Here is a 22,230-nt window from a genome sequence, read left to right as displayed (position 1 = left end):
AAGTTACAACTGCTCTACAGCTACAAGTGGCTAGTGGCTACCGTATTCGAAAATGCAGATCTAGAATTCTTCCATGATTGCACAACGACTATTAGACAACGCGGACGTTAACAGTTTCAAGTTAAAAGGAGAAAAAAAAAAAAAAAAGCTCAGAAGCCACTAGGTTTCCCTACCCCAAATAAACAGATGTTATTACTTTTTCCAGATAGGACGAGGGAGGAAATTATGCTAAGAAACCACCAAGCAAAAACCTGCACAGGCACCTGCCAGCAGGCTTTCTCAAGGAACTCACTCGTAACTCCCACGGCGCAGGCCGTCCGGCTTTCTGCGGTGTGGAGTAACTCCCCAGACTTCTAGAACGCAGGGAACTCCTAAATCGGTGGGCGACCGAGGGCCGAGATCCCCGAGATTCAATTGTTCGACGTGGTGGACGCGTGTAGTCACAGAGTGGGCGAGCCTCGGCTCGGTGGTCCACAGCACGATGCCGCTCTGGGTCTCGCATCCTCTCACTCAGGTGTTTGGAGCTGGCCGGGAGCGCGAGCCCGCCTGTGTGTGCGCGCTTCTGCACGCGCGCCGGCCCGAGGGCCGCGAGAGGCTCACGGCAGCCAATGGGGCGGGGCGCCGCGCGCCGGAGGCGGGGCCGTGACGCGCGCGCCTCGTGACCCCGCTCGAGGCCTGCGCCCGAGGAAGCCGGAAGCGGCGGCGGTCTGCAGCACCCGCTGGGGGTGGAGAGGCGGCGGGGAGTCCCTTGGGGTTTGTGAACCCAGCAATGGGTCCGGGCGCGACAGTCGCGCGGCGGAGGTCGTTGCTTCTGCCGCGGCTGCTGCTCCTGCCGCTGCTGTGGTCGGGGCTGGCTCTGGGCGCTCTCGGCGTGGTCAGCAGACCCTACAGGGTCCTTCACGACCTCCTGTCGGAGCAGCAGTTGCTGGAGGTGGAGGACTTGTCCCTGGCGCTGCTGCAAGGCGGAAGGCTGGGGCCGCTGTCACTACCGCCGGACCTGCCGGATCTGGATCCCGAGTGTCGGGAGCTGTTACTGGACTTCGCCAACAGCAGCGCAGAGCTGACCGGGTGCCTAGTGCGCAGCGCCCGGCCGGTGCGCCTCTGTCAGACCTGCTACCCCCTCTTCCAACAGGTCGCCAACAGGATGGACAACATCAGTCGAGCCGTGGGGGTGGGTAGAGGAGCACACCCAGGACCTCCGGCGTGGAGGGTTGGGAAAGGAGGATGTGATGATGGTTTACTCGGGGCGGGGGGCGGGGGTGGCTCAGTTTCTCTGTAAGGAAAAGGGATTGTAGTTTGGGACATCAGAAGAGTGGGTGGTATTATAGGTCTTGGAGTTTGGAGTTTCGCCTCCATGGCTGCTTTTGGGCATCTTCTTGATACATGTTTGCAGATAGGTATGGCTGTTTTTCGTGGGGGTCCTGCAACCTTAACCCTACCTTTCCTTTCCCTCTCCTCCTTTACTCTCTTCACCCCACTCTGACACAGCTTCTTCCCATCTCTACCTGTTGTTCCCAGGAAGGACCTTTTCCTGAAACTCCGAGTGGGGCAACTGTAGTGTGGTTAGGAGGCTTGAGCTTTGTAGCCAGATAATATCAGATCCGCCACTTTATAGCAGCTTGGTTTTGGATTAGTTATCTTATAGTCTTAGTTTACTCCTCTGCAAAATGGAGAAAAACAGCTGTCTGATGTGACTGTTACAAAGATTAAACGAGATAACATATGAGAGCTTATTTTAGTGATTAAGACAGTCTGCAGCCAGTCAGCCAGGAATCCAGTTCGTATTAGCCGGCATATTCTGGGCAAGTGACTTACATTCTCTATGCCTGTTTTCTTATTGATTAAGATAAAAAGAGCTCTTAGAAAACAAGCACATAGTAGTAGTTATCAGTTAATGGGAGCTAAAATTTTGGGAAGTGGGATATCTGTCCTCCATTTTTGGTACTCTTAGCCCTTTTCTGGTCATGTGGTAGGCCTGTGAGGGTTTTAATGAAAAAGAGAGGGAGAAAGGAAGAGAATACATGTTCCTGGTAATAAGAAACTTACAGGGTCTAGAGTCCTAAAGGGTAAGAGTGTCAGGCCTGGTAGGAGTCATGAGGTGTGGGCTGGATATGCCTTGTAAAGGAAAAACATGAAGAATGACATTGGGATTGTGGAGAGAGAAAGTTCCTCTTGTATTGAGAGGACAAGTAGTCTCACAAAAATGTGATTGGAATTATTGCATAAATCATAGTTGGTGTGACAAAATATGACCTTGCATAGAGTTGTATCCTGCTTTAAGTGAGCCTGATATTACTTAACAGATCTAGTTTTAAAAAAAGATTTTTTTTTACATAAATGGAAATTTACTTGCATTAAATAAGTTATATAGTCAATCTCTCTGTAAAGAGCTAGTTTTCAAGTTTGGAAAAAAACAAACCAATGAATCACTGAAATAGCAGTTAGTAAAAGTTCATTGTGCACACACCAAAAAAGACAGTTTGTAACCTGGGAGACCTCAAACCAAAACCTGGAATGAGGCTTAGAGATGCATTGTTATAAAGCAATGTACATAGTATGGAAGAGTGCATTAGTTCTTCACAGAGTTGGTTACAATATAGGAACTTTCTTTTTATTTTTCATAGGAATTTTCTTAAAAGAGAATGGCTTAGCAATTACCTCATATCAATTTTGGGGAACAGTATAAGTCTGGTTTATGATTTTCCAAAGAGAGAAGTGGCCCAGGTCAGGTTAACCTCACTTGTCTTCCAAGATAAGCTAAATTAAGCTTTTGTTTGTATGACTAAACTGGTTTTGTCTGATCAGGGAATGTTCAAGTCTGGTCTCCATTTGTATTTGATTTTAACATAGTTTAAATAAATTTAGGGTTACCTGCAATATTTTCCAGACATACTTCTATTAGATATAACATATATCCCTATCTATCTGTCTTCCGATGAGTTAAAAATAAAGTACCCAAGACTTGTCCCTGTCAGTATATAGCAAGGTTTGATATGACATCATGTTCTGTTTTGAGCAATTTCATGAGTTGTTTTGTGGCCAAGGTGATTAAATAATGATACAGTGTGGATCTTTTGAGGGAGCAAATGCTTTCCTCATTTGTGTAGATACTGTGGAATTAAGAAGAGGTTAAAAACTACCCCCCCCAAAATAAAAAAAATAAAATGAAAAACTATCCCAGACTCTAGTGGTGCAGTATTATGGTCATCACCCAATCTGTGTTTGAATTTCCACATGAATTCCTCATTGCCCAAGAGAGGCATGGTGAGGGCCTGGGGGAGGGGTGCAGAAACTTTCTTCCTTCCTCTCATTTGTGCCTGTTAAATTCTCCCAGTGATCTGAGCATCAGGCTCACTTTACCCTTGTATGGAAGGAAGAGTCAAGAGTTTAAAAAAAAAAAAAAAGAAAAAGAAAAGAAAAAGAAAAACCTTTACTCAAACTGGATTTCCTCTCCAATTCATCTTAGACCTTGACATCTTTCCCTTCCTTTCCTCAGTAGAGGTGGATGTGCTTTGCTAGCTCAAAAGCATTATTTCCAAGGTTCTGTGGTTCTTCATGGATTTAATAGGCTTTCTTGGATTGGTTTGGGAATTGAATCATAATGTGTAATAATGAACTTATGGAAAAAAAGTGTTCTGAGTTTCTTAGAAGTGAATTTAAAGGAATCTGTTGTTCTTTGTGTGTGGCGAGGGGGAGGTTATTTCTAGGGAGTAATGTATTTGTCCTACATAGACTCAATCTTTCCCTTAAATCAGTTTAAAGATTTTATTTATTTATTTGAGAGAGAGACAGTGAGAGAGAGCATAAGCGAGGAGAAGGTCAGAGAGAGAAGCAGACTCCCTGCGGAGCCGGGAGCCCGATGCAGGACTCGATCCTGGGACTCCAGGATCATGACCTGAGCTGAAGGCAGTCGTCCAACCAACTGAGCCACCCAGGCATCCCCCCTTAAATCAGTTTAATCAGCAAGCACATGTTATTATTTTTTTTTAAAGATTTTATTTATTTATTTGACAGAGAGATCACAAGTAGGCAGAGAGGCAGGCAGAGAGAGAGGGGGAGGCAGGCTCCCCACCAAGCAGAGAGCCTGATGCAGGGGCTCGATCCCAGGACCCTGAGACCATGACCTGAGCTGAAGGCAGAGGCCTAACCCACTGAGCCATGCAGGTGCCCCAGCACATGTTATTCTTAAATATTGGGCTGGTAAAACGATACAGTAGGAAAAGAAGGATAAGGCCCAAGCTTCAAACTATCAGCATAGTTGGGGGAAATAAACCTATTTTGAGAAGAAGAAAAAAGGAAAAAATCATCAATGTGAATGTTATATTTTGAACAATAGCAATTTACAGCAAAAAGGTTAAGGGAGATGCTGAATTAAAGGCGGGAACAGAGCCAGGTGGGGTTAATCAAAAGAAAACCTATAAGCTGAATTTTGAATAAGATATCCTTTATCATCTCTTCAGGGTGAATCCATATCCATGGATTGATTGAGAGAGGAGGGAAGTATAACAAGGGGAAAAAGAATCAAAGGTAGAAATTTGCAAGCTATTTCTCTGTTACAGCAAGCTCATTCATTTAATCTAACAGAATTGTCTGGTGAGAATTCTCTCTTGTCACTTCCTCTTGGAATTACTGAAACAAGGACCACGTATAGTTTTATTATCTAAAGGTAAAGAATACTGTAAAGAATACAGTGAAACTTGAGTGGTATGAGTAACTGATTTCCTCTTCCTTGGAGTCATGCTTTCTTCTTTTATTATGAACTGATAATGATTTCACTGAGCTGTTCAGCATCCTCAGAGAAGTTGCCAGGATGCTTTGACCCCCAAACTCTGAATTGCTTAGCTCTCTCTCATTCTACTTTGTTTGTTTAAAATTTATATAGGTTGGTATAGATATATAAAGATATGTATATATATTTATGAAGGTGCTAGTGATGAGGGGGTATGTACCTACAACCTTCAACATACTTTTTTTGGCTATAGACAAAGTCTTAGAAATATACGGAGAAACTCAGAACATAGAATAATATAACAGTCTTTCATTAGTGATCAGAACATAATGCTTCTTATGCATTTAATTCAAGATCATTGGGAACCTAGTATGTGCAGGCTAGTAGTTACTAAGGATATAGCTGTGAATAAGCAGAACTTGTAGTCTGGTAGGGAAAACAGATACTAAGCATGTAATAATACAAGTAATTATTTAATCCAGGTGTGATAAGTATTGCAGAGTAAAAAATGCCAGATGCTTCCAAAGCATATAATAAGGGAGCTGATCTTGACTAGGGCTAGTAGTAGGTAGCGTGGTCAGTGGTTAAAGCTGATATTTAAAATCTGAGAGGGTATGGGGCAAGGGTGAGAAGGAATACATGTAAAAAGTAGCAGGTGTGAAGACTGAGTCTGGTGTGTTTGAGCAGTAGAAAGAGCTCAAAGTATTATGAGCCAGGAAGAGACTAGTGATCTGAGCCTGAAGAAGTAGGCAGGTACCAGGTCATGTGGGCCTTCTCGGGTTTTAGACTTTCATGCTGAAGCAGTGAGATGTTATTGAGATGTTAATTCTGTAGAATGACGTGACCAGATTCTAGTTACTTGAGGAAAAGTGGAGGGAACAGAAGATGGGGATGGAAGGGGAAGAGTAGGTGTGGGAGGTAAATTAAGAGACTCTTGCAGGAATGTGAGAAATGGTTGTTAGGCTACATGGGGACCATTTTGATGGGAGGGAGGAATGGACAGATTTCAGAGATATGTAGGAGGTAGAATTGACAGGATTTGGTAGTTAACCTCAGGGAGGGTTCTTGAAGTCCCAGTGTTTATGCCATTCCTTATACTTTCTGTATCCTCAAAACCCAGGATTCTTAGAGTGCCTGGTAAGTAAGTAATATGAGTTAAATAACTTCGAAAGAATGAAGTGTCAGCACGACCTAATTCCTTGCTTGGGGCAAAAGGGAAAAGAAATCAATAAGGATCAAATAATTTAGGAACTTGGATTTACTTTTTTGCGTAGTGTGAGTTTTCATTAAAATGATCTGTGGAAAGCATATTCTATGTGGATATGAACTATTTGGGTGCAAAATTGGTGTGTCCCATTTTCTTGTGATTTATAAGGTTTTGAACCAAAAATTTCCCAGAAGATGATACTTAAATATTTTGTAATCATTTACTCACCAGATAAATTATTAAGTAGTATATGTTCATTGTAGAAGAATTTACTATAAAAGAGGCAAAAAAGAAAATGAAAATGAAAGTGACCATATTTCCAGTATTCAGAGATAACCAGTGCTACATTTTGATGAAAGCTTTCCAGAATTTTTCCTATGTATAAAAAGTAAGAAATATGATGCACGCAATTTGGCCTAAGTGGTTGACATTGTTCAACAGAAGCAAGTATTTATTTAAGAAGCAAAGATTTTCTTCCCTTGATGGTGAACCTGGTATCAATAAATATTTAGTTGTTTTTGTTTTATTATGGTTATTAATGACATAATTATTTGATTATATCAAACAAAATGTTAAAAAATGCTTTTAATAAATACTTCAATTATTTTGATAAGGGTTTTTTTTTGTCATTATTGTTTGTTTTTTTTGCCTAAAGCCATTGTTTGGGAAGTCTAAAAATACTCAGATTGTATTTTTCTATCTTTTTGTTACAGAATACCTCAGAGAGTCATAGTTGTGCCAAAAGTCTCTTAATGGCAGATAGAATGCAGATAGTTGTGATTCTGTCTGAGTTTTTTAATTCCACCTGGCAGAAGGCAAATTGTGCAAGTAAGTAATTCTTTCATTTTCATGTTGCAGTTATGGTTCAATAGTATAGATGTCAGATTTGATTTTAGTGAATTTTGAGATCTTTGAAGCTAGATAATACTTTTTACCACTCAGTTTAAATGAACTACGATTAGCATCATGGTTTATTAGTGGGAATTACTTGGGCAAATATTGAAAGGCAGAAAAGTGTAGTAGTTAACAGAATGAACTTTGCAGTCAGCAGATCTGGCCTTGATTCTAAGCTCTGCCACTTCTTAACCCTGACTCACTAGCAGTCAAACCTTGGGCTTGTAAACTCTCCTCTTGGACCTTTAGTTTCCTCATCTGATTTGGGGATGAATTGGAGATAATAATGGAACTTACCTTATAAGATTGTTTTTAGTATTAAATGAAAAATATTGTGTAAAGAACTTCTCTGAGTAGCTGGCACATAATGTTGAAGAAATGTTAACTGTTTAATAATAATTATGATGTTTATAATCTGTCAAATGGTAGTGATGGAAGGTGGTAACATCTGTTCTACCAGTTTTACAAGTTTTATATGTATTTGTATAACAGAATGAGATCTGTTTTCAGGCACTCTTTGGAAAAATTAAAACCACTGTTTCAATTTGTGTTTTGACTACCAGCTGTGTACTAAGCAGGTCTTATTTTCCATGCCTTATAATTTAGTGGGGGAGAAATTTATGTTTATAGGAGAACCTAAGGCAGACAAATAAATGCTTTAATAAAGTCAGAGAATCCTGGGGGGAAGTAGAGATGAGAGGAAGGACACTGCTGAGAGCTAGGCATCATGGAGAGAGGCACAGAGGTGTAAAAGAGTACTAGGTGTTTTAGGGTCTGGAAGCCCAGTGGGAGGTAAAGTTGGAAAAGGAAAGTAGGACCTTGACTGATACAGTAGTTTATCACAATAGTATTTTGGACATTTACAAAACACATGGAATGTTAAAGGCAGTAAGAAGTACTACAGGTTAAAAAAATCTTTTTCAACATTTAAGCTAGCACTTTCCAAGCTTTTTTAAAAATGTATTTCATTAAAAAACAATTGAAGTATAGTTGACCTACAGTGTTACATTAGTTTCGGGGGTGCAGCTTAGCAATTCGACAATTCTATACATTACTCAGTGCTTACCACAGTAACTATAGTCACCATCTGTAGCTCTTTTTTTTTCTTTTTTGCTACGAAGACCCTGCATTTTTTCTTTTTATGGAATCCCATTGGAAGAGGAAGAGAGAGACCAGTGAGGAAGTTATTACAAAATAGTTTAGGCAAGATGCAAAGAAAACAAAGTAAGGCATGGGCAGGAGAAATCGACAGGATTAAAAAAAATATGTGTGCCTGTAAGTCGTTAATGAGTTTAACTTTTCCAAGGACTTGTCTTTTTGTTTAGTTCATATGAGAAAAACTAAATGGCAAAAAGACCCCTGCTAAGTTTCTTTTCTTTGTAGTACATTGCGGTATATCGATTATTGACTCTTTTTAGTTTTGTCTCTATTAATTGAGATTTTCTGGTAATTTGAACAGAGGCTTGGCTGACAGTTACTTTTTTTTTTTTGTAAGAGCAAAAGTTTTACTCCTTTGGTGTAAAAGTTTCTAGTAGGGGCGCCTGGGTGGCTCAGTGGGTTAAGCCTCTGCCTTCGGCTCGGGCCATGGTCTCGGGGTCCTGGGATCGAGCCCCACGTCAGGCTCTCTGCTCAGTGGGGAGTCTGCTTCTCCCCCTCTCTCTCTGCCTGCCTCTCTGCCTACTTGTGATCTCTGTCTGTCAAATAAATAAAATCTTTAAAAAGAAAGTTTCTAATAAAATACAATGGAACAGTTTGCTTAACCTGTATGGGAGAGCTATTTTTAAGTATTCTTAAACCCTTATTTCCATTGATATAGAAAAATATGTTAATTATAAACAATTTAAAATTAGTTAGAATAAATGGATATATATTGGGGTTCACTTCTTTTGACTTGTGTGATTTAATTTTTATATTTGAGAGGTAAAACATCTTTTCTTTAAAAGATGTTTTGTGACAAAGACTTCACTAATTCAAAGTAGCTTTCTTTTCAAGTTAGTTCAAAAAGAAAGAAAACATTTTGCTGCATATTTACTTAATATGATAGTTATAAAACTCTTTAGAATGAATTCTTAGGTTAACTTTGTTTTTCTGTGAGCCATCCTATCTTGAAAATATTCCTTGATTGAACTTCTTTTGAAGAACAAATGAAATGCTTACTTCTAATTAAAATTAACTTGGTCAAGACATGTGGTCAGGTAAAAGAAGCCAGGTGCATTTATGCTATTTACATGCTTGATATTATGGAAAGCCTAATCTTTTACTAAAAATATAAATGTAAAATACTCTCTTTTTCTAAAGAGCAATTAATAGTACATAAAATTAAATGTGAAAAAAATTTTTAATAGAGTTGTGCATTTTCTAGGAAAATGTAAATGCTCAGCAATGATCTGGCATCAGGTTCTCATTAAATTGCATCTCTAGCAACCAGATCTATTAAACACTTATTTCATGGGATCCTTACTCTTTTTTTCTTTTTTTAAAGATTTATTTATTTGAGATGAGGTGGGGCAAAAGGAGAGGGAGAGAGAATCTTAATTCTCTCCATGCTGAGTACAGAGCCAGATGCAGGGCTTGAACTCAGGACCCTGAGATTACAAACTGAGTAGAAACCAAGAGTTGGATGCTTAACCAATTGAGCCACCCAGGTGCCCTGACTTTTTCTTAATTTTCTTAATGAATGATGATAAAGGTTTCCATTTACTTGTGCACTTAGAAGAAAATCTATTTCCTACCTATTCATTGTTTTTTAAATCATTGACCTTTAGAAATATGTAGAAGAACACAAGGGATATTTACTCTTTTAATAAATGGAAGACAACAGTCATATTATGTTACAATTTTAAAGGAATTATGCCTGGTGAGAAGTTTGTTTGGATGTTGTAATTTTGTACTGTAGGAAACTAGTAACTACTACTCCAAAATATGACTATAGAACACCAGAATATGCTACCCCAAAAAGTTCCTCTTTGTTATGAGGATAATTTTGAGCTGATTACTTTGATAAACATCAGACACAGGAGAAGCTGTGAAGACAGAGTAGAAGTAACCATTTTATAAGGGAAATTTGTATTTATAAAGAAAATCTCCATTTGTAAGAGTATTTCTTTCTCTGTTACCAAGAAACAGATGACTCTAAATCACAAATGAATCTTAAAAATGGAAAAGGCAAGGACATATATCTACATAACTAACCTTACATTTGTTTACCGTGTTTCTCCTGGTCAGTTCTTCATAACCAGCCTCCCTCATACTCTTTCTTTGTTTTTAGCTGAAGGTGACATTTAAGCCTGAATTCTAAGCCATCTCTTTGAGTTACTCATTTTTCTTGTGCATCTGCCACATATATATAATACAAGTTAACAAACTTCTGTTTGTCTTTCTCTTGTTACCTGTCTTATTACAGGAGCCCTAGTTGAGAACTTAGAAAAATAGAGGGAAAATTATTTTTCCTCTACAATATATACATGAAAATCACGATATAAATTTAAAATTTTCCTGGATTATTTGCCTTTTTATATAAATACAAAGAAAAACATTTTTCTCAGAATTTGTGTGAAATTATTAAACTCAAGCCACTGACCCATTTGCCTCCATTACCTTTTTGCGATGATCTAGTTAATTAAATTTGCAAATACACCCCGATGGGTGAGGCCAACAATAAGGATCTTTAATGATGAATACTATGGAATCCATTCATTCTAGCACCTAAAAGATAAAATAGGAAGGGAAAAAATGACAAAGTATGAACAAAAACTACTGATATGTTTAAAAAATTGGGTTTTTGTTGTTGTTTGTTTTTGTTTTTGGGTTTTTGTTTTGTTTTGTTTTCATAAAAAATTGTTTTTATTTGACGACAGAGATCACAAGTAGACAGAGAGTTAGGCGGGGTGGGGGGGAAGCAGGCTCCCCACTGAGCAGAGAGCCTGATGTGGGGCTCCATCCCAGAACCCTAAGATCATGACCTGAGCCGAAGGCAGAGGCTTTAACCCACTGAGCCACCTAGGTGCCCCTAAAAAATTGTTTTTAATGGAGAGTTAAACCAATATGGTATCCATTTTGTAAGAATGTATCTTTTGATATACAATGACTATTTTTTTCATCTTCTCTGCTAGCAAATGCAGAACTATAATTATACTGGTAAAAATATTTTTAAGTGAATTTAAGAGACTATTTTTTAAAAAGATTTTATTTATTTATTTATTTATTCATTTAAAGAAAGCACTTTTTTTTTTAAACATTTCATTTATTTATTTGACAGACAGAGATCACAAGCAGGCAGAGAGGCAGGCAGAGAGAGAGGGGGACGCAGGCTCCCCGCTGAGCAGAGAGCCCGATGTGGGGCTCGATCCCAGGACCCTGAGACCATGACCTGAGCCGAAGGCAGAGGCTTTAACCCACTGAGCCACCCAGGCGCCCCAAAAGATTTTATTTATTTGACAGACAGAGATCACAAGTAGGCAGAGAAGCAGGCAGAGAGAGAGGAAGGGAAGCAGGCTCCCCACTGAGCAGAGAGCCTGAAGCAGGGCTCAATCCCAGGACCCTGGGATCATGACCCAAGCTGAAGGCAGAGGCTTTAACCCACTGAGCCACCCAGGCACCCTGAGACTATTTTTTAAAAAGAATATTACTTAAAATATAAAAATACAAAAAAATTTAAAAGATTATTAAAAGGACACCTGGGTGGTTCATTTGGTTGAGGTCCCGACTCTTGGTTTTAGCTCGGGTCATGATCTCAGGGTTGTAAGATTGAAACCAGTCTCAGTGTGGAGTCTACTTGTCCCTCTCTGTTCCCGTCTGCCCCCCCTTTTAAAAATAAATAAATAAATAAAAGCTTAAAAAGGATTATTAAAAATGTAAAAATATAAAAGCTAAAATACTGTTTAAAAGATTATTATTAAAATTAATACACTGCCATAAACCACCTTTCCTTTCTACTTGATCTAGCTGTGGGTTGACATCTTGTCTCTGCTGTTATTAGTTGATGAAATGAAGGCTAGAAACCCAATAGAAAGGAGATTGTGATCCATGTACAACTCCTATCTCTTTTATCTTTAGAATTCCTGTGTCTTTGAATGATATTAGTCTTGGTAGGAAAGAAGCTTCTGGAAATTGATGGAGACTTAAAAAAATGTTAATAGCTCAGCTCTTACAATTCACGTTACAAATAACACAGAAACTAGTTCTTGTGGAGACTGCTAAGTAGTAAAGAAAATATATTAATATTTCTCCTGTACAGAATTTTAAAGCTGTTATCAAAAGTGTATTGTTGACATAGGGATAGTCTTCTTGTTGACGTACTTCTTTGTTATCCTGTGCATTTGACAGTTGAATAATTAGCAGGCTCACCAGCTTTGATGAGACCATGGATTGTTTTATGGTAAAGTGTTTTGGTTCTCTGTTTTTTCTTTTTTGAACTATATTGAAATATAATGGACATATAATATGAGTTTAAAAAGGTATACAGTGTATTGATTTGATCTATATTGCAAAATGATTACCATCATGGTGTGAGGTGTAATGTGTCACATAATTACCATTTCTTTTTTGTGGTGAGAAAGTTTAAGATTTACTCTCTTAGCAATATTCAAATATAGAAGTATATAAGACAGTATTACTAACTATAATCACCATGCTGTACATTAGATTCCTGGGACTGACTGATCTTTAAACTGGAGGTTTGTATCCTTTGACCAACATTTCCCCATTTTCTTGAGCCCCATGGCAATCATCATCCTTCTCTTTCTATGAATTCAGCTGGGGTTTATTCCTGGACTCTCAGTTCTATTCCATTGGTCTCCTTTCCTGTGATAAGAGTCAGTCTTACCTAGTTGATGGAATTTCCAGGAAAGGGATTTATGATAATTGAGTTTCTTTTGGAAGATCTGTTTTTAGGTAGATAAGGGCAATTCACAGAAAGCTTTCTGCGTTTACTGTTTTTCAAGTGAAAATAGCTCAAAATAATCTTTAAGGAAAGGGGCATACTTTTAGCACTTACTGTGTCTGTCTTCTTTAAAAGTCAATAATAAGTGGCTCAGTCGGTTAAGCCAGCTCAGGTCATGATCCCAAAGTCTCGGGATTGAGCCCCAATCGGGCTCCCCCATCAGCAGGGAGTCTGCTTCTCCCTCTGCCCCTCCTCCTGCTCGTTCTCTCTCTCTCTCTCTCTCTCACATTCTCTCAAATAAATACATGAAATCTTTAAAAAAAAAAAGTGAATAATAAAACTACATGGTTAACCGAAAGTTCAGTTAAGCAGAACCCCTCTTTCTCATTTTATCTACATGGTAATTTACTAAGCATTAGACTCACTTATTTGTATCTTCTAATTTAAGAAGTCTCTGTTTTCATACTCATTAAATCTAATTATGTTCTTCAGGTACAAAGTTCTCAGAGTTTATACTATATTTTCTGAAGCTTGCCCTATTTTTCAAAAATTGGTGATTGTCTCTGTTGTTTTCTATAAAACTAGTTTTACAAAACAGCAGAGATCTTTATACAAACTCCTAATGGATGCCAAATACTTTATCTGAAGATGCTAATAATTTCCGTCATGATAATTTAGGTCTATGTATCTTAACTTGAATCCTCCACACCTTTAAGAATGCCTCTTGAGCTGATGCTCGAGCCCTCACTGAGAAAGAAGCTATGCTAATCTGTCCTTGATGAGGCTGCATTGATTATCTGAGATGTGGAAAATTCATAATAACCACTTCACTTAGTGCTTATAGGAAGCTTTATTATTACTAATATTCCTTAACTTACTAATTTCTAAAATATATAGCTTCTCACTGCTTATAACATTATGCTCCCAATTCCTACAAAAGCGTAAAAGAGGAATTTTACTGGAGTTACTTTATTTTAAATCAGAAAGTTAGGGCTCTTTAATAATGAAGACATTTAAAATCCTATTGTATAAATGACCTCCTTTGTGCTTTATAATACCACTCGTAATGATCATTGAAAAAATTTTGATGGTACTGCATTAATATGGTACTTAACAAGATGACCAGTCTATATTAGCTTTTGGATTAATTTTCAAATTAATTTAAATAAAAAGGAATGGTTGTCAGTAAAGGAGAAGAGATTAAGTTCTTTTGTTCAGAGGAAGCTTCCTTTATAAATGATTTTTTTCATTTGTTTTTATTTTCCATAATTATCCTATAAATTACTTTTTTATAAAGAAATTATTTCAATTACATACCGTGTAGAGAAGAAATTGCCACTGCTCTCTCACATTCATGTTTTTTATACTGGCTGGTTGTAAGAGTACAGGGACCCACTCCTCTGTCCACATACTGTGTGTCAGTTGCCATGACATGGCTCATTAACATGGATGTTCAATTGCTATGGATGAAATTGTATTCCCACTACTCCCTACAAAATGTCAGCTACAAAACCAGAAAACCTATTTAATCTTTTCAGCCAATATACTAATATTCTGCATATTTGTAGTTGTGTTTGTTTTTATATATTATGTACTGCTCCTTGCGTGAAAGGATTCAAGGCTACTTTGTAGTGACATTAAACCAGGATTAAGAGGGGTTTATGTTATCTTTTTTTTAAAAAGAATTTAGTGTGTGAACTCTTCGAAAGCTGACAGATGGAGTAACATTTTCCAATAGTAAAGAAAAGGTGGTGTAAGGAAGAGACTATTTAACTGAAAGTATGTTTGGTATTTCAGTGCCTTGCTAACTTGATGTATGATCTTCAGTGTATTACTTTATTGCTCTGAATGGGACTCACATTCCTGAGAAGATAAAGATGTGCAGAATGCAGAATCTAAGAGTTCAGGGAGGGAAAGACTCTAGGAATAGGTTCATCAGGGGTCCCCATGCATACCTGGCGCACACCGAGCCCTGCGCTGGGGCATAAGGGGGTGAATAGGGATGAATTCCAGCTCAGCTTCTGGAGGCAGAGTGCCTTTTTGTGATTACTCTGCCCAGAGAGGATGTCTTTTTCTAATTTGCACAAAGGAGTTTTAATGTGCTGGTTGCTGCCCTCCTGCTCACCAAGTTTAAGGCTCATGTCAGTTGCCAATACTGATCAGTTGGTAGTGACTGTTTGAATCCCTGTGTCGGGTAAGATATCTATAGGTAGTGGAGGAAGGAGAAGTGGCATATAGTTATTGATTCCCAGGATTGAACTTTAATGGTTTAGAATATAGATGTGAGGGGCGCCTGGCTGGCTCAGCTGGAAGAGCCTGCAACTCTTGATCTCGGGGTGGTGAGTTTGAGCCCCACTTTGGTTGTAGGGATTGCTTAAAAATAAAATCTTAAAAAAAAATATATAAATGTGAATATTTTATTAATTTCACAGTGTTTGGAAATGCAGGCTCAGGAATCAGACAGAATAGGAATTCCAGGTTTTTTACTTAACAGCTTTGTGACCATAGGCAACTTCCTTAATGCTCTAAGCCTCTGTTCCTTATTTAGAGAATGGGGATAATGATCATGCCTGCCTCTTAATATTATGAGAACATATGCATATGTCACAGTGTGTCATAGCCTAGTGTCTCCTGTAGGGGAGGGAAAAAGAAAACCTCTTTTCTCTACCCGTTTTAGGTTCTCTGGCTGGAACTCTAAATTAGACTGGCCAAAAACAGATTGAGAGAAACAAACAAGTTTATTAACATGTCCCAGTGATGGGAGTGACAGACGGGAGTAATCCAAAGGGATGATGGGTTTACCCATCATCTTAGGCCAATCAAAAGAAAAGGGGTTTGGGACTTCTGGGTGGAGGAGGCAAGTTATGGGAAGGTGACCCAGGAAAAGTAGGATAAACCAGGGTTGTTTAGTCGGGTCGGTTATGCAGGTTTAAGTTAGAGCCTTTCTGTTGGTTAGAGCTGTTAGAGTCCACTTCCTTTCACCGTGAGAGGAGACATCTTTACAAATGGAAATTTCCTTTATAAATGTAAAATTTGGAGGCGTCTGGGTGGCTCAGTGAGGTAAGCCTCTTTGCCTTCTGCTCCGGTCATGATCTCGGGGTTCTGGGATCAAGCCCTGCATCGGGCTCTCTGCTCAGCAGGAAGCCTGCTTCCCCCCCCCCACCTGCCTGCCTCTCTGCCTACTTGTGATCCCTCTCTGTCAAATAAATAAATAAAATCTTTCAAAAAAAGTAAATTTACCTTAGGAAACATAATGGTGTTCCCTGATTTAGAGCTTTTTTCCTGCTTCTGTTGGTTCCCAGTGGTTGATACGCCAGGGGCACCTGGGTGGCTCATTCGCTTAAGCAGCCAACTCTTGATTTTGTTCCAGGTCATGATGTCAGGGTCGTGAGACTGGTCCTGAGCCCAGCGTGGAGTCTTCTTGAGACTCTCTCCTCTACCTCTGTCCCCTCCCCCCATCCCCACACTTGCTCTCTCTCTCTCAGATAGTCTATATGCATATTTTGAGGGGGCCATATTCTAGTACCTTTCACTACCTACTCTGTCTGTCTCTTACCCATTGAATTCTTTCTGTTTGCACTGCCACCTTTCTCCCAGATAATTGTAAGAGCTTCCTATCCTGCCTCTCCACTCCCAGTTGGGAGAGATCATATTAGACAGCCCTGAGTGGGTATAATACACAGCCATCAGTTGAAATTGAGGACAAGAGTAGAGTGGAGTAGGGGCGCCTGGGTGGCTCAGTGGGTTAAAGCATCTGCCTTCGGCCCAGGTCATGACTCCAGGGTCCTGGGATCAAGCCCCTCATCGGGCTCTCTGCTCAGCAGAGAGCCTGCTTCCCTTCCTCTCTCTCTGCCTGCCTCGCTGCCTACTTGTGATCTCTGTCTGTCAAATAAACTCTTAAAAAAAAAAAAAGAGTAGAGTGGAGTAGGTACTAAGGCATAGAAAATATTTGGAACTTCCTTGTGGAATAATTGGTAGGGTATCTACAAGGATTGTTTTGTGGCCCTGAGATTAGCATTGGAATTGAGTCCCTTAATTATAACCTTAGAATTTTCTCTAATAGTGTGCTGCAAACAGAATTGGGAGTAGAGAAAGTACCCGGAGGTTGTCCAGCATTAGAGATGTTTCTGAGTATGTGGAATGTAAGGAGGGCAAGGACTCCAGAAGAGTGAGACTGAAATGGCTGACCCCAAGTTTCAGGATATGAAGCCAGGCACTTGCACCTACATCCTAGATAAATAGAAAGCAAGAGGACTGAACTTGAGCTAATGTTAAGCAAGAATATCAAGTTGCAGAGGAATAGCATTTATTTCAGATTCTAAAAAAACATGTAAAATAATTGTTTTATTTCCAGACTTTACTTAAAGCCCCTTTATCAGTATTTTAGGCCAGATTCTTACCAGTTTGTTTCTCTGGTCTCACAACTCAATAGATTTAAAAGAGCAAATTAAAAAAGGTTAGATGCAACAGAAGTGAAAATGGAAGGGACACACACAACTACTAAATTTGACACAAAAAAGGATCAAAAAGCATATGAATTTAGGTTAAATTAGTGTAGGATAAATAGTCTGATGCCCAAACAGCACTAAGAGTACCATTATTAAGTCAGCATTTGATAGCTGATGTTCATGATTAAGACTACAGCATATGAGGGGCATGTGGGTGGCTCAGTGGGTTGGGCCACTGCCTTCGGCTTAGGTTGTGATCTCAGGGTCCTGGGATCGAGCCCTGCATCAGGCTCTCTGCTCAGCGGGGAGCCTGCTTCCCCCCTCTCTCTGCCTACTTGTGATCTCCCTCTCTGTCAAATAAATAAAAATAAAATCTTAAAAAAAAAAAAAGACTACCCCATATGAAAAATCAATTTAAATTTTATTTGGTGTATTGTTTTCATAAAGAGAGTATGCGATTATTTTAAGGTTTTTGTGAAAATGGTTATGATATTAAAAAAAAACCTTTTAGAAACTAAAAGGGGTAATTAAGCTTCATGTATTTGAAAAATTCTCCCTTTTCTTAAAAAAAATGATTTATTTATTTATTTGAGAGAGAGCATGAGAGAGGAGAAGGTCAGAGGGAGAAGCACACTCCCCATGGAGGTGGAAGCCCGATATGGGACCGGATCCTGGGATTCCGGGATCATGACCTGAGCCGAAGGCAGTTGCTTAAGCAACTGAGCCACCCAGGCACCCTGAAAAATTCTCTTATGTGCAACACACAATGCTTGTTTGAATAAAGAATTAACTATAGTTTGAAACAGAAGATGATTGCTTGAGAGATAAATGACATTTTATAATTTTTGCTGGAGATACATTAACATACGTTTCTGTTTTTTTGACAGATTGTTTAACGAACAAAAGTGAAGAATTATCAAATAGCACACAATACTTCCTCAGTCTATTTAATCAAACCTTGACCTGCTTTGAGCATAACCTCCAGGTATTTTTTGTATGATACTTGAAATTAAAACGCTGCCTTGTACAAATGCTTAATGAATAATTCAACAATTTCTTTTTAGCATTAACTGTTGATATTTACCTGTCCACACAATGTAGAAGAGTAAGTGGACCTGGATTTTTGCTAAGTTCTTAATATTACTGGCCTTTAGGAAAATCATCAAAACTTTAGTTTTCTTATTTGTAAGGTGGGAACAGTAAAATCTATCCTGCCTACCTTCAAGTATTTCGCAGCGAGGATCCGATGAGATACTGAGTATGAACACAGTAACTTAGGCATATGATTGTTTAATTAAAAACACAATGTTGTTCTGACAGTAATTTACCTTGGCTCTGTTTATGCAATAAGGTATTATGTAATGCAGTATATGATTCTGTCTACAGGCAACTAATTCTTTGCCTTAGTATTTGCTTGATTGTATTTTACCTGTTTTAAAAGGCACTGCTTAGTAAGGTAGCTGAATTATAATATAAAAGGTAGCCTTTAAGAAACCTACCGTTGGGGTGCCTGGCTAGGTCGGTAGAGCATGTGACTCTTGATCTCGGGAATGTGAATTCAAGCCCCATGTTGGTTGTAGAGATTACTTAAAAAAATAGAATCTTGGGGTGCCTGGGTGGCTCAGTGGGTTAAGCTGCTGCCTTCAGCTCAGGTCATGATCCCAGGGTCCTGGGATCGAGCCCCGCATCGGGCTCTCTTCTCCGCAGGGAGCCTGCCTCCACCTCTCTCTCTGCCTGCCTCTCTGCCTACTTGTGATCTCTTTCTGTCAAATAAATAAATAAAATATTAAAAAAAAAATAGAATCTTAAAAAAAAAAAAAGAAAGAAACCTCTTTCTGGTTTTTGTTTTCTCTACCTCTGACCCTTGAATGGTCTTGGAACTTTCCTGGTGGTTTTGAGGGGTGAGATTGGAACTCTGATAAAATCCTAGATTTGGAATTTGCTTAACAAGCAAGTAATCCCTGCAAATAGATGTAAAAATGTTTAGTATAAGATATATATGATTTCATCTTTAATCAATGTGATGACACGGGATTACGAATTTCCCGGAGAATAAGAAGAACTGTTAGATAAGCAGGTCCCAAGAGGCACCCTCTCTTTTGATTTCTTTTAGTAATTTAATGGTTTTTCTGCATTTAAACATCTTTTCTCTATCTGAAATATATTTTGGCGTACGATGTGAGGCATAGCTCCAAGCCTTTTTTCCTGATGAAATGAATCGTAGAACCAAGTTAAAAAAAAATCAATCATTTTAAGATTTTATTACAATTACATTACACTTAGATCCATCATTTGGAAATAATTGACATGTTTATGAGCTGAGCTTTCCTGTTTAGGAATATGGTATATTCTCTTTTTATTGCTGTAAAATAGAATATAAGACTTACAGTTCAGTGGCATTAAGTATATTCATGTCATTGTGCAACTATCACCAGCATCCATCTCCAGAAGTTTTTCAAACTCAGGCTCTGTATCCATTAAGCAGTGATTCCGCATGTCCTCCTCCTCTAGCTCCCAGCAACCACCATTTTTCTCTATTTTTTAAATGTCCTCTAACACAGTCTTACTGATTTATTTAGTTTCGTATAGGTTTTATACATTTCCAATGCTTATTCCAAGGTATTCTATTGCTTTTGGTGCCATTGTGAATGACATCTTTTCTTCCCCCGCCACAGATTTTCACTGGTTACTTTCTTTTAAAATGTTTTATTTTGAAATAATTTTAGATTTACAGAAAAGTTGCATGGGTAACGCAGAGAATTCCTGTATATTGCTGACCCAGTTTCCCCAGATGTCAGCCTGTGGTACCATGGTCTATTTGTCAAAACTAAGAAATGAACATTGGAACAGAGCTGTTAACTAAATGCCAGACTTTATTCTGATTTTACTACTTTTCCCACTAATGTCCTTTTTCTGTTTAAGGATCCATTTCAGGATAACAAGTAACTGGTCACTCCTTAAAATTTCTATCGTATATATAGCTACATTCCCTTTCTTATTCCAAATGCTATTTTTTTGTGAGTTCTTTCTTCCCTTGAGTTTTCTTTAGGTTTAAGGGTACGTTTGTTTTTATTGATCTTTCCAAAAACTTGTGTTTGGTTTTATTTATTATGTCCTGAGTGGTTTATTTTTTCCTCTTAATGTGTTTATTCTTTTGCATTTATTCCTCCTAGAATCTTTCGGTTAATTTTGTCTTTTTTTTTTTTTTAAGATTTTATTTATTTATTTGACAGGCAGAGATCACAAGTAGACAGAGAGGCAGGCAGAGAGAGAGGGGGAAGCAGGCTCTCTGCTGAGCAGAGAGCCCGATGCAGGGCTCGATCCCAGGACCCTGGGATCATGACCTGAGCCATAGGCAGAGGCTTTAACCCACTGAACCACCCAGGCACCCCTAATTTTGTCTTTTTTCTAGTTCTTTGAGTTGACTGGTTAATTTTGTTCCAGCTTTTCTTGCTCAACAATAAAATAATTTTCAGGTTGTAAAGTTTATAACTTTGGCCTTTCTGAAAATAGATTCTGATATAAAGGGATTACATTGCATTTATTTCTAAATTTCTAATTTTAATTTTGATTTGTTCTTTGACTTAAGAATTCTTTGGAAGATTGTTTTTTAATAGGAGTGACATGATTTCTTTTATTTGCATTAGTACATCTCAAGTTTTATTGAAATTGTGACCAGTAAATGTAGCCTATCTATATTTTGGAATTTATTGAGATATCTTTGTGACTTAATAATTATTAAAAATGTTTTTAAAAATTTTTTTAAAGATTTATTTATTTTAGAGAGCACAAGCAGGAGGGGCAGAGGGAGAGGGAGAGAGAATCTCAAGGAGACTCCGCACTGAGGGCAGAGCCTGATATGGGGCTTGATCCCAGTGCCCTGAGATCAGGACCTGAGCTGAGATCAGGACCTGAGCCAAGACCAGAAGCTGGATGCTTAACCAACTAAGCTGCCCAGGCACCCCTGAAGGTTTCATTACGTAAGCATGATTGGTTAACTGGTGATTAACTCTGTCTCCAGCTCCTCATCCCTCCTTAGAGGTCAGAGGTAGGGCTGAAAGTTCCAACCTCCATTCATGCTTTCTGGTGAACAGCCTGCATCCCGAAGCTGAAGGGGACTCCCAGCCACCAGCCATCTGATTAGCATACAGAGGCACTCTCTTTTTTTTTTTTTTAAAGATTTTATTTATTTATTTGACAGACAGAGATCACAAGTAGGTAGAGAGGCAGGCAGAGAGAGAGGAAGGGAAGCAGGCTCCCTGCTGAGCAGAGAGCCCGATGCGGGACTCGATCCCAGGACCCTAAGATCATGACCTGAGCCGAAGGCAGCGGCTTAACCCACTGAGCCACCCAGGCGCCCTTTTTTTTTTTTTTTTAAAGATTTTATTTATGTAGTTGACAGAGAGAGATCACAAGTAGAGAGAGAAGGGGAAGCAGGCTCCCCACTGAGCGGAGAGCCCGATTCGGGGCTCGATCCCAGGACCCTGAGATCATGACCTGAGCCGAAGGCAGAGGCTTAACCCACTGAGCCACCCAGGCGAGAGGCACTCTTTTTATCTGCATACTCCAAAGGTTTTTAGGAGCTGTGTGCCAGGAACCAGGACAAAGACCAAATATCTATTTCCCATTATTACCACTTAAGCCTCCTGGGATCTGTGACAATTTTTCAGTCTTTCCTGTTTCTCGTGACTGATAATTTTGAGGAATACTGGTCAAATATTTTATAGAATGTCCCTCAATTTGAGTTTGTCTAATGTTTTTCCCCTGGTTACATTGGGACTGTGGGTTTTGGGGAAGAGCACTGCAGAAGTGAAGTGTCCTTCTCACCACATCCTGTCAGAGATACACAAAAATGACCTGGTTTACCCCTGACGGTGTTATCCTCATCACCTGGACAGGGTAGTGCTTGCGGGTCTCTTCAATGGAAAGTTACCTTTTTCTTCCTCTTTCCGTATTCTATTCTTTGGAACCAAGTTATGAAGTAATAGGAATGGGGGTGGAGAAATTAAGCTTTAAGTCTTGGAGGGGGGAGCATTTACCTAAATTATTTAGCAATCTTTCTGTAAGGAGG

The 22,230-nt window shown here is 39.0% G+C and overlaps 1 protein-coding gene across 1 annotated transcript in view; it reads left to right on the top strand.

Annotated features, from left to right (window-relative positions):
* The first annotated feature begins 678 nt into the window (after positions 1 to 678).
* The window catches only part of OSTM1 (osteoclastogenesis associated transmembrane protein 1), a 34,604-nt gene continuing 13,052 nt past the window's right edge, over positions 679 to 22,230 (top strand). The window contains exons 1-3 of the mRNA XM_047734231.1: positions 679 to 1,171; positions 6,650 to 6,764; positions 18,047 to 18,144. Of these exons, the coding sequence (XP_047590187.1) occupies positions 770 to 1,171; positions 6,650 to 6,764; positions 18,047 to 18,144 (615 nt within the window). The 5' untranslated portion in view covers positions 679 to 769. The remainder of the gene's footprint in view (positions 1,172 to 6,649; positions 6,765 to 18,046; positions 18,145 to 22,230) is intronic.

This window comes from Lutra lutra, chromosome 6, assembly GCF_902655055.1.
Source record: "Lutra lutra chromosome 6, mLutLut1.2, whole genome shotgun sequence".
Classification (NCBI taxonomy): domain Eukaryota; kingdom Metazoa; phylum Chordata; class Mammalia; order Carnivora; family Mustelidae; genus Lutra; species Lutra lutra.
The sequence above is the reverse complement of the archived record's forward strand: the minus strand, read 5'-3'. Positions and strand labels throughout refer to the sequence as shown.